Source organism: Schistocerca serialis, chromosome 1 (assembly GCF_023864345.2).
Source record: "Schistocerca serialis cubense isolate TAMUIC-IGC-003099 chromosome 1, iqSchSeri2.2, whole genome shotgun sequence".
NCBI lineage: Eukaryota > Metazoa > Arthropoda > Insecta > Orthoptera > Acrididae > Schistocerca > Schistocerca serialis.
In genome coordinates, this window is record NC_064638.1 from 1,106,359,028 (window position 1) to 1,106,372,825 (window position 13,798).

General features: G+C 41.2%; 1 protein-coding gene across 4 annotated transcripts in view; it reads right to left on the bottom strand.

Annotated features, from left to right (window-relative positions):
* Positions 1-13,001, bottom strand: part of LOC126459215 (uncharacterized) — a 64,596-nt gene extending 51,595 nt beyond the window's left edge. For 2 of the 4 annotated variants that reach the window (XM_050095846.1, XM_050095845.1), the window contains exon 1: positions 12,889-13,001. In XM_050095846.1, the coding sequence (XP_049951803.1) occupies positions 12,889-12,955 (67 nt within the window). In that variant the 5' untranslated portion in view covers positions 12,956-13,001. The remainder of the gene's footprint in view (positions 1-12,888) is intronic. The other 2 variants (XM_050095848.1, XM_050095847.1) reach the window with 1 other exon arrangement.
* Between the last annotated feature and the right edge of the window lie 797 nt (positions 13,002-13,798).

Below are 13,798 nucleotides of genomic sequence, written 5' to 3' on the forward strand. Positions count from 1 at the left end.
CTCTAGCAGAAGAACCACTGGAGGTTTTCAACAGATGGCAAGAATATACTGAATGTCTGTATCAGGGAGATGAAATAAAAAGCGAAATTAAGGTTGATGGGGAGCAATATTTGCCGGAAGATGGAAAGAGATTCACCATCTTGGAAGCAGATGTAGAAAAGACGCTGAAGGAGATGAAGAATAGAAAGGCATGTGGAATTGATGAATTGCCAGCAGAACCGTTGAAGAGTCTGGGAAACTGGGCAAGAAAAGAAATAGTCAACCTCTGTAATGATATATATGACAAAGGGGAATGGCCTGAAGACTTCTGTGCAGCAGTTATGATACCAATAGAGAAAAAGAGGAGCACTAAAAACTCTGAAGAGCATAGGACCATCAGTCTAATTTCTCATACAGCTAATGTGTTGCTGAGAGTGCTGAATAGAGGACTACATGGCAAGCTGGACAGAGCAGTTCGAATTTAGAAGCGGAAAAGGGACACGAGATGCTATTGGCCTGTTAAGAACTATAGGGGAAAGAAGTATGGAAAAGGGTAGAGAAATCTTCGCTGTTTTTATAGATCTAGAAAAGGCTTTTGACAGAGTTCAGTGGAACAAGCTGAAGGGAAGAGGAAGGAGTAGACTGGAAAGAGAGACGACTGATACAGAATCTATATTTACACCAGAAAGTAAGGATAATGATTGGAAATGAAATGTCAGAAGGTAGCAGCATTGGATGAGATGTTAGACAAAGTTGATGCCTTTTCCCACTGTTGTTTAACGCAAACATGAAGAGATTATTGCGAAAGACTTGGATGGGAAAAGAGGAATATGTATTTGGATTGGATTGTTTTGGGGGAAGAGACCAAACAGCGAGGTCATCGATCTCATCGAAGTAGGGAAGGACGGGAAGGAAATCTGTCGTACCCTTTCAAAGGAACCATCCCGGAGTCCAGTGTGCTAACCACCGCGCTATCTCGCTCGGTCGTAATATGTGTTGGTGGAAAGATAATAGAATGTATAGCGTTAGCTGATGACATTGTATTAGTGGAAAAAAGTGAGCGGACAGTGAATAACATGCTGAAAGACCTGAATAAAGCTTGTGTGCAATATGGGATGCAAATAAACACAGAAAAAACAAAGAGCATGGTCATCAGTACAAGACGCAGACAATTCAATATTAAAATAGGACAAGCTACCATTAGCCAAGTAAGTGCATTTACATGTCTTGGAAGCACAATAACTGAAGACTTGAGATGTCACCAGGGGGCGAAAACTCGAACTGCTGTAGTTTAACTGTCAGGTCTCTTCTTTCACCGTACAGACAGTAAAATGTGGTCAGGAACAATCTGAAAAGCCGGTCGGTGGGCATCAAGGTCCACTGCAAGTACTATGACAGTTAGGCGGGAGGTGAGAAAACTTGGATTTCACGGTCGAGTGGCTGCTCCTAAGTAACACATCACATTGGTAAAAGCGCAATGACGCCTCGTTTGGTATAAGGAGCGTAAACTTGGACGATTGAACAGTGGAAAAATGTTGTGTGGAGTGACGAATCACGGTACACAATGTGGCGATCCGATGGCAGGGCGTGGTTATGGCGAATGCCCCGTGAGCGTCATCTGCAAGCGTGTGGAGTCCTAACAGTAAAATCCGGAGCCGGTGGTGTTATGGTGTGGTCGTGTTTTTCATGCAGAAGGCTTGCACCCCTTGTTGTTTTGCGTGGCACTATCACAGCACAGGCCTACACAGATGTTTTAAGCACCTTCTTGGTTTCCACTGTTGAAGAGCAATTCGGGGATGGCGATTGCATCTTTCAACACGATCGAACACCTTTTCATAATGCACGTCCTGTGGAGGACTGGTTGCACGACAATAACATCCATGTAATGGACTGACCTGCACAGAGTCCTGACCTGAATCCTACAGAACACCTTTGGGATGTTGGGGAAACGCTGACTTCGTGCCAGGCCTCAGCGACCGACATCGATATCTCTCCTCAGTGCAGCACTGCCTGAAGAATAGGCTGACATTTCCCAAGAAACCTTCCAGCACCTAACTGAACGTATGCCTGCAAGAGTGGAAGCTGTCATCAAGCCTAAGGGTGGGACAACAGCATATTGAATTCCAGCCTTACCGATGGAGGGCACCACGAACTTTTAAGACATTTTCAGTCAGGTGTCCGGACCCTTTTGATCACGTAGTGTAAGGTAGAGAAGCAACGTAGCGACGCCGGCCAAGCTCAACATTTGAGACAGGCGGACAGCCAACAGCACGTGCACAGCGAGCATAACAGCAACACAGCATCAACATCTACATCTACATGATTACTCTGCAATTCAGAATTAAGTCTTTTATTGAACTATCTTCAAGCTGTTTCTTTACCGTTCCACTCTCGAACACCGCGCAGGAATAACGAACATTTAAATCGGGGCTATGATTTCCGTAATTTTTTTATTATTATCTTACCTACCCATGATGTGCCATTTATCGCTGAGTGAAGAACTGCGATCCTTCGCTGTACTCAATCTCACGCCACTCGTCAGCAGTCCATACTTCTCGGTCACGAGACCAGTCCAACGACAGCCGTTTTTGTTGCCGTGTTAACGCCAGCCTAGGATTGCGAAGATAATTTCCTTGTCCGGCTGCTGCTATTCTGCGACCAATGGTGCGGAATGACACAGACTGTTATCTGGAGTCCATTACCTATTCTCGGATGGCAGACGCAGGTATGGAGGTGTTTAGTGCACGACACGGCAATTTTCCCTTGTGGTGATAACACTTAGTCAACTTGGATCCTTGACGAAGAGTATACATGGCCTAACGCTATGATAAACTTCAACATAAGGTCACTGTCAGATACAGTTGCCACAAAAAAACTGGACATTGCATGATTCGAAAAACCAGCCAAATGGAGACCCAGAATGACGTCCCTTTCAAACTCTGTCAGATACTGAAAACGTTGTCTCTCATGATTACGCGGCATCTCCCTGTCCTTTACAGTGACAAATCAACTTCTACTGCCCCTTATGTAAGCTACCAGGCCTGGAGTCGACACTAATCACAAATAACAATACCGCTAATACATTCTGATGGCCGTTCTACCTGTCACAGAGAACCATAACTCTAATCGTTTACATATCCGCCAATTGCGTGTTCGTGTACGAAAGTTGCATGTGAGAATACTGTTATATAGCACACAAATTTACTTGTTAGGCACATTCAACGAATAATGGACACATACTTGATAGGATTACTTTCAATACCGTGATAAAATTTATAGGTATACAGGTGCGCTAGAGCAGATTTTTATTCTATTTGTAGTACGAGGTCCAGAATAGAGATGTTGCACGTTTTCGTACCTTTAAGATGCCACGGGACTGCCGACATAAATATTCCAGTTCCATTTCGCTTTCTGTTTACATGTAAGTTAGCCTGCAATTTCGCATCAGTTACGGTAATTACGAGTTGGCCTTTTTTCCACAAAAAGTTCATGTTGTCCAGGATCTAGGGAGTATTAGTCGGGTTCTAGCACGACCGTCAAATAATGACTGTAATTCCTTCACCAGATATTATACGTTCGTGTCGACCAGTTTGTTGCATAGTAATTAGTCTGACTGTCAATGGATGTCAGACGTAGATGTAACTTCACTACCAGTGAACAGCATTTTTCATGCAGTTTTTCGTCGCCTCAGTAGGTTTCCAAGGTCATGATTTACACGGTGGTTACTTTCCTCGGACCTACGGACTTCTGCGGTTGTTCACGTGCTCCCGGGTGCGTTAGCACCAAGGTTCCACAGTCCGTGACCGTAGTGACGCTTTTATTGCCCATCTCGCCAGCCTGCGGATGTCAGTTGTTAGATGAAAAGACAACACAAAGAGATGAACAAAATGCAGAATACACACACACACACATAAAAACACACACACACACACACACACACACAAGGGGAGGGAGACCAAGTAAGAACACAGTCGAATATTGACTCTCCTCCCTTAAGCGACATGAATAAGAAAAAAAAGTGGAAAGAGAGAGAGAAAATTGTACCTCTACCTGTATACGAGGAACGAAAACATGCACTGGGAATTCAAACCTGGTCCTCTGCATTGCAGTCACATGCGCGGAGCACGCACCCAGACGCGGGGGTGGACAGTGTGATGACAATATTACCGGAAATGAAATTGATAGTGACTTCCAAATCATCGAAAAAGACTTGAGGGAAACGATGACCTGCTGGCTGCATCAAAATATGAATGGAGATAAAATAGAGTCAATTTATTGGTAATTGATTTGGAAGAGTTGTTTTCATACACATTTAATACTGATTCAGACTTACAGAAATAAGTAAATTCTGCAGTAGATCAGGTTACAGAGGCACGTGTTAGTGGGTTAATATTGGACAATTTAATACTTATCGTTTTTACAGTATACAGGTTCCCACTGGATAAGTGAGGAATTTCCATGAAAAAATTTAATATTTTGTTTTGATGTTTGTAAAGAAGAAAGGTCTATTGATTTTCATGATGTTCATATAATTTTTTAAACAGATCTGGTAAGAAAAGTTATCTAGACGTATTACTAGCCAATTACAGTTTACTTTAAGTTATACATTTTCCTACTCCAGTGGCTTGTGTAGCAGTGCTCTGATAGGTAATGTACTGAGATACTGACATACATGATTTAGCAACATTTACAGTCTACAGTCATCTAAAGAAAACAATGATAATGGTTCATCAAAACACAGAGAGAAATTTTTGAGAAAGGTTAAAAAATGTTGACTGAGATGAAGCTTACAGTGAGTGTAGTGCTACCTCTGAAATGAATACATCTTAATAAGTTTGGAATCTTTCTGAAAGGATTTTTTCCAAAATAGTAATTAAATAAGATAGCAGAAAGCTTCAAAAAGGCCTTGGATTGCTGTAGATGATCAAGTTATCTCGAGAACAGGAAGGGAAATTTACAAACTAGCACGATAAAGTGAGAATCCTGTAGTAATTTCATGTTAATAGTAATATTGTCACATGTTACGGAAATTTATAAAACACCAAGAATAGGCCTGCGTATACCTTGTCACAAATTTTCTTTGCACTTTTCTGTAGGAAGAGTGTTTGTACTGGCACTCTTCATCGAATTCAATAAACATCAATAAAAACTTGACATTGTCGTTTGCTTGCTGTCAAAACAGTCACCACTACGCAATACACTTCGGCGTACGTAGTTGCCAATATGCGCGAATAAACAAAATATTTCCGCTCCAGCAACTCAGCCTGTTACGCGGTTCCAACCAACAGTTTTACTTCTTATATGACGAGCAAGCAAAAGATGTCTTATTTTGCGTAGTACCAGTCCCAGAGATTTCGACGCCCCGTGCGAAAATGTTAAGCGCCGGCGCCACCTCCACATTCCCTGTGTTTTCAGGGCATAGTCAACCTTTTACACAGTGTTGTTCACTCATTAGACTTATTTTCACATTAAACTCATATGTTTTTCTGACGTGGATACTTCTTTAAGACCAGAGACAGGCGTGGGGCACCAGCGAGTGTTACAGAAGTGAAATGTTTACAGGGCATATTTTACTTATTCTTTACTTATTGCAAAGTGTTTTCTCAGCTATAGGTATTTAAGGTTGCTTTATGGGAACTGTTACGCCATCATATATTGACATTCATCTTTATTTCGTCATTGTAATGTTTTTCGTTTCTCTAGGGGATTTATAGCTGACTGATGAACATTTCAAGTGTTGCGTAGTTACAAGGTAGAAACTGAGGTGGCAACACTGCCATTAGCAAGCTTTGCTATTTTGAAAGACGCAGCCCAGGAGACTGAATACAGCGCCTCCTTTGTCATCTGTTTCAAAATTCCGTAGATACTTTCTGGTAAGACACTAGATTTTGTGAATGGCTTGTATTTCCAATTTATTCTCACACTTCTTCATTTCTGTAACGAGTTTCAAAGTTTTGTTCGATTCATCCTTTGGGACCATATTAAAGTGGCGACCAGCAACAGAATCCCAAGCCACCAAAAAATCCCTATTTCCTCCTCCTCTTTTATGACGTGCTGTTCTGCATTTCACCATCGTTCGGCAGTGACGTGTTACAAAGCTTCGTGCATTAGTTCAACTACGTTTGGAAGCTTAAATGTCTTGTCAAATTTGAATAGTGTGCTCGAAGCCGTGAAACTTATTGTTTGCATCATTTCTACGACGCTTATCCATGAAAACCCTGACATGATAGAGCAAATCCGGCAGTATGTCACATAGCTCCGAATAAATCCTGACATTAAATTAACCAAAGTAATACGATCAACGAGTGAGCAAATGGAATACCACAGACTAACACAAGAACGCCTAAATGCATGTCATACCTTCCCACCGTGAAACAGACGCAGTTCCGAGGGAAGAAACGAGAACAGAAGCCGAGAGCAGAACCGTGTTAAGCTAGAAGGCCCTACGATAAGGGACGGACACCCACGTCGCCAGCCAACCACCAGGACCACCCCCCAGCCCATGTTAAAAGATAGAGCCCTCCAGAAGAACAGTATAGATCTTACGCTAACACTAAAAGGGCCACACCAGCTGCAAGTTTTAGCGTGAGACTTTTTCGCATCTCTGTTACGTTGCAAACGTTAAAAACATTGCCCCACCACGAAAAGTATAACGTTTCTCATTGGATAGACAGAATTTTTGTAGGCAGAACTTAAGGTTAACATTGAGACCCTGATTGATCAGATGAAAACACAGCCAGATAGCTTTTTTTAAACCAACTTCGGTAAATTGTAGTAAGGGGAAGTTAGGAGAGAGTTGCTTCCGAGATGGCGAGGTGCGTGTAGCTGTGCCATCCGCCGCCCCCTGACGAACACCGACAAGGTAATGAACGCACGCGATGCCGCATTTTTGAGCGCATAAGGCTTCACTCAGAACTGCAGAAGTCTCATCTGTTACATCCCCTTTTTACGTAATACTAGTGTCGATCGTCAATTGAAGCTCATGGTATTCACATTTGCTGCATTATTTAAAATCTGAAACGCAATGATTTTTCTGTTATATAATTATTGAGAAGCCACATCAGCCACTGTAATTTACGACAACTTAGATAAGTAATTAAAGATAAGTGAGGGTCACTATAGACCATTTTGATAGTTTTATCTTTTGAGAAACTTAATGTAAGCCTAGATTATAGATGTGATATGGCATAGGTCATCCTTCGATCCATTGTAGAACTTGGAAATCCACTCAGGGAATATTCGTTCACATTTTTGTTGAACGCAGTTGGTTTTTATCATCCTGTATTAAAATATTTCCTTTTATCAACAGTGCAATTTATAAACAATGTTTTGTGACTAGAATAAAATTTCCAGTGGTAAACTTAACTGCTTTTTCGACGTTATTTTACCAGCTAACTAAAAATAGGAAAGCCTTGAGCCCCTTCCACTAAATTTAGTTAGTATTAAGATCCTTTTACAGGGAGTGCAGTGGAACTGGCGCTGAAATCATTAAGTATTTGGTTATATCATCGCTAGTCTCACTGAACTCTTCTGAACTCTACATGTCATGTGTGGTCTGGCGTCTCCTTACCAGCAACAGGTCCCAGGTTCAAACTAGTCAATTCCCTAAAAAACAAGCTCAGAGCGTCGTTGCGCGAAAGTGGTAGGGAGACACGACTTAGAACAAACAGACACCACGCAGAATGTTAGAAAAGCAATGGGCATATTCAAAGAGAGAGTGTTTGAGTTTTCATTATTGTCCCAAAAATTTGATTGTGTAATGCTTTTTAACTTCAAAAACCTTTAACAATCTTTTATGAAATGTCGATACTTAAAATGTGTATTTGCAATGAAAACCAGAATTTTGTGTGCAGTATGCAATTAGAAACTAGGAGACGTGCATTTTTCTTAAAAAATGATGGTTAAGTATGAGTTAATTCACACACATTTGATGGATTTCATATTTGAAAGAATTAGGTATTCATATCGAACAAAAAAAATTGTTAACCACAACGGTTTTCGAATAGCTGTCCGACGGCACGCATGACTCTACACATTACGCCACCCATTAATTAATTAGTCCTCCCTTATACTAACACATGGCGTTTTTCGAAAACCTTTAAAGCTGATTTTTCTCTGCAATCTTGTGAAAAACATTAAGAACAACTAGTTTCTACCTATTAAGCGTGTTCCGCGCTCGTGTTTCACTATGAAGCAGGGAGGAGTGTCATCTATTTTTCACTGTACGTATGAACAGCAAGACAATCGGAGCACAAGTAGCGCTGACAGGGATTATGGCTGTGCACGGTTTTTGAAATAAAAATTACGTCGCTAAAGTATGATTAAGAAATCTTTGATGGCTGTTAAGACATCAGAATGTGTTAAAGTTTCATTTATAGTGACATAACAATAAGATATCTAATACGTAAGTTGGATCTACTTCAAAGAGCGGAACAACACCAGGGTACGAGTGCTATGGCTGCTGACCAATCATCGCGTTTGTGTTTGTTTGCATCAGATTAGTTCTTACGATGAACGAAATATACACACGAAGCAAATAGCACTTGTTTTGTCATTATCCTTCTGTTTCTTCTCTTCACTATCTAACTGCTATTTTTCTATAAATCTATTAATTGCGTCTTCCCATTTTTTTTTTTTTTTTGTTATTGCTTGTGCTCCATTCGAAGTAAACATCCAGATGTCGTTGCACATCATAAAGCAGATGTGCTTGTACTGCCACCGAAACCATGAAGTGCACTGAAGTGTGTGCCATCGAAAATTATGGAATCCCCTTTGTCATCGTTCACTAAAAAAAAGTATTATCCCGTAAGCTGGCCCCCTGAATTCCTGTAACAATCACAGGAAAACCGGTGTTAAGGTACTTTGTGGTACAGTGATGATATGTGATTTGAAAGTAGCTCTCCAAAACTACTTCTGGGTAAGAAAGGGATGTCTGCCTGCACAAAACAGTTACTGCTGGTTATCTTCTAATTTAGTAGCAGTGGATGTGGAACAGTGCTGCGTACCTTTTTTGCGAAAGACTTCTATAAACAGCGACATATGTTATCTCCAACCATCCCTCTTCTAAGGACCTCGAATTCTAATACGAAAGCATTTAAAGAAATTATGTCTTGATAGATGAAAAAAGTTACGGGTTAAGAATGGCCAAAATGAAACGGTAGAATAGATACCATTAAGCGGCACAAGAAGTTTTGAGTGAGATAGAATAACAAGACAGTGTTTGTGCGACACTCTCACAAGTGAGAAGAAGGGAGGACAGTCATCAGACAGTGAAACCGTTTGACAAATCATGTACAGCGCTGTATCGACACCAAGGAGCAGTTCTTTCCATTTGGATATGGAAAATAGATTACAGAAGAAGCTGGATGTAACACTTACGTAGAAATTAAAAGTTTGGGAAAAATTGGAGGACAGCATCAAAACACACGAAAGACTCAGGAACTGAAGATGAAAAGATTATTTAGTGCCAAACTTACAAATATTATCTTGGTTAGTTTTGTTTTAGCCACTCCGCATTAACCATACAGTGGTCACTGACGTACTACCACTGCTTGAAATCCTTCTTTTGCTGTATTGAAGCATTTGTGAAATATCAATAGTGTGCAATTTAACTTCGACATTTTGTATATCGAAAAAGACACTACACTTTTGCCTTACCGATTATAGGCACATGTAATCCTCGTACTGCTAACCATTTCCAGTCCATAATAACATACATAACCTACATGCTGAAAACTCCCCGAACTGGTCACTTACTTGCGAATGTACTTTGTATCCTGTTAATCTGCCGGTAGATTTTCCTCCCTTCACGGATGCATTGCTGGAACAGTCAACTACCCAAATGGGCCTTACTTATTACAACCATTATCTCTGGTCTCTAAGATACAGCTACTTGTTGCCTGAATGTGCTTCATACTTTATCTATTATTATTATTATTGCTGTTATTATTATTTTTTGTTTCCTTCATCTATATCTACGCGAGGCACCTTAGAGTGGCGAAACCATAATGTGTACCACAGTCCACTCCTTTCTTTAGTATTTTGATTGCGAAAGTTGCATGGGAAGAACGATTACTGGGAAATAATATCTTGAATTTTACCTTCACGGTCTTCCGCGATGTATAAGCAGAAGGAAGTAATATATCGTTAGATTCTCGTAGGAACTTATGCTCTTGGAATTTTAACAGTAAACAACACAGTGATAAAAAATGCTTTTCTTATGGCGTCTGCCACTCGATTGGGCTTGAGCATCTCCATGCCGCTTCCGTGCTTACTAAACGAATCTGTGACGAAACGCACTGTCCTTTTTCGCACCTTATATATTTCATCTACGACTGCCACCATGCAGGCATCCCAAATTGATGACTGTTACTCAAGTATCGGTCGAACCAGTGCTCTGCTAGCTACCTCCTTCGTTGATGGACAATACTTTCTAAGGATTCTTCCAATGAATCTCAGTTTGACATCCGATTAATTTTACGTGACCGTTCCACATTAAATCGCTCTCAGATATTTAATGGACGTAACTTCGTCGAGTGATTGCTCGGCAGTCGTGTAAAGAAACAATAATGTGTCTTTCTGTCTATTTGTGCATAATATGTTTCAGTTGCTTATGTCGAGGTCAACTGCCAACCCTTGCACCGAGCGCCGATTCTTGGCAGCTCGTCCTTCATTTCTCTACATTTTGCTTCCTTTGTGACTTGTATATGTACAACAGCGTCATCGGGAAACAGCCTCAATGACTGTTATTAGTAACTATTATTAACAGATTCATAAACTGTTGTTTAGTTTACTTATAACTTACATCTTTTACGTTATTACAGTAGCACAATTTATGAAGATAACGTATTCAGCGGTAACATGTAGTCCCTCAGCAATCATCTGGCAGGTGAAAATACCAGGTGTACCGGTATGAAATGAGCGTTAAGATACAAATGTGTCGATAGGGAATATTTGTTGTGAACGAGCCTTAATTTTTTTTGTTTGGTTGGTATCAAATCTGTCAAACATATTTAGTATAAATCAAGTCATGGAACAAAGAACATCATATGTTTTCATCGTGTTAACAATGTCGAATTTTGTACCAGAAAGTGATGATTTGCGGAAAGCATTAATTTTTTATATTCATTTGAAAAATAAGTGCTGCAGAGTGGCATCGAATGCTTGTCGAGTCATTTGGTGATCATGCTCTATCAGAAGCAACATGCACAAGATGGTTTCAACGGTTCAGAAATAATGATTTTCATGTAAGAAACGAAGAACGTGGAAGACAACCAAAAAAGGCCGAAGACGCCGAATTGGATGAAGATGATACTTTGAGTCAGAAGCAAATGGCAGCAACGCTAAATGTTGCACAACAAACAATTTCTGACCGTTTGAAACTTATGGGAAAGATCCAAAAGTGTGGGAAATGGGTGCCACATCAAACTGAATGAAAGACAGATGGAAAACCGAAAAACCATTTGTCAAATTTTGCTTCAAAGTCATAAAAGAAAATCAATTTTGCATCGAATTGTTACTGGCGATGAAAAATGAATTTATTTTACGAATCCTAAACGGTAAAAATCATGGGTCGATTCGGGACAACCATCAACATCGACTGCAAAACCAGATCGATTCGGCAAGAAGACAATTCTCTGTGTTTGGTGGGATCAGAAAGGTGTGGTGTATCATGAGCTTCTAAGACCCGGTGAAACTGTGAATACTAATCGCTTCAGACAACAAATCATCAATTTGAATTATGCATTGATCGAAAAAAGACCAAAATGGACCAGAGGACATGGAAAAGTATTTTTCTTTACACGACAATGCACCTGCACACAAAACAAAACTGGTTCAGGATACAATCAAAACACTTGGCTGGGAGCTGCTACTCCGCCGTATTCACCAGACTTGGCCCCTACCATTTGTTTTCATCAATAGGACACGCATTCGCTGAGGAACACTTTTATTCCTACAGAGAAGTCGAAAATTGGGTGTCTGATTGGTTTGCTTCAAAAGACGAACATTTCAAATGGCGTGGAGTCCAGAAATTGCCAGAAAGGTGCTCAAAATGTATAGAAAGCAATTGTCAGTACTTTAAATAAAATGTTTTTACTTTTCAATTCAAAATTAGTGTTTCATTTTCACAAAAAAAACGCTCGTTTCATACCGGTACACTTGGTAAATAGTTTTAATCTGATAATTTCATATATGCTGGGTGTTAAGGGTACAAGTAGAGCTAAGTGGAGATATTTTGATCAGTGGTACCTTAATATGTACCCACGCCAGTGTGTTAGTTGTTTTCTCTGCATCTGACGGTCTTCTTGCAAACACATCGTATAATTTAGTACGTGATGTTTTGTGCACAGTTGTACCGGCACAACTAAGTGGATTACGCCTGTCAGTATAGATCAACCATGTTGTGGCCACACGTCCACACCTCAACACCTGATCTGCTGTCCACGGGAAAAGAAAGCGTTGATGTCCTTGTCGCATATACTTGGAGGTACTAACCAACCTAAAAACGTATCACTCCTAACAGCTACAGTTATTAGTCTGAAAATGAATTAAATACTGATGTAATATTCAGTACGCTGTCCTCAGTCAAAAATGGTTCAAATAGCTCTGAGCACTAAGGGGCTTAACATCTGAGGTCATCACTCCACTAGAACTTAGAACTACTTAAACCTAACTAACCTAAGGACATCACACACATCCATGCCCGAGGCAGCATTCGAACCTGCGACCGTAGCGGTCACGTGGTTCCACACTGAAGCACCTAGAACCGCACGGCCACACCGGCCGGCTGTCCTCAGTCACCAATAAAAATATATGCCAATACCCGGTATGAAAGATGACCTCCTCCTGAGTGGGATGAGAGAGCCGAGTGGAAATGTTTCCAGCATCATTAATAGAGCAGCCACTGACCTGCTTGAGCGGCGGTGGCCAGACACAGCGCCGACAGACAGCACAGGGCGCCCAAGGCGGCCGCCATCCCTGGCCTGTGACGGACGGCGAGTGCGGCCGGCGTGCCTGCCTGCGTTGTGCAAGCTCGGGTCATACCGTCCGCCACGCCGTGTTTTATAGCGACGCCACGCCGCGCCACGTCATGGCGCCCAGATCACTGCTACATGACAGCACTTCACTGGCGCCGCAGACCTCGCTGCCCTGCTTCCACCTTTGTACCGTCGTCACCAGCATTACAGCCTTCGAGAAACGCGGAATTAACCTTTCGTTCTGTAGCGTCCGCAGTAATTAAAGTTCGTAGCAAATAAGAGTTTGTGATGAACCGCAGTCTGAATACTTACCTTGCCGTGCAACTGAGATTGGGAGGAGCACACCACAGAACTGCAGAAACGCCTTAACAAATCTGCAATTGCAATTCGAGTGTTAGCTGACATAGGCGACATACAAAAAGAAAAAGCTTGCATACTTTGCCTACTTTCATTCCATAATGTCATATGGTATAATATTTTGGGGTAACTCTTCAAGTCAAACAAAATATTTCAGAGTCCAAAAGCGTGTAATACGTATCAAACAAAAAAAAAAAAAAAAGGTTCATATGGTTCTGAGCACTATGGGACTTACGTTCTGAGGTCATCAGTCCCCTATAACTTAGAACTACTTAAACCTAACCTTAGGACATCACACACATCCATGCCCGATGCATGATTCGAACCTGCGACCGTAGGATTCTCGCAGTTCCATACTGTAGCGCCTAGAACCGCTCGGCCACTACGGCCGGCGTAATACGTATCATTTGTGGAGTAAATCTACGGATGTCCTGTATAAAACCTCTTCAAAGAACTGGGTATACTAACTACTGCCTCTCAGTATA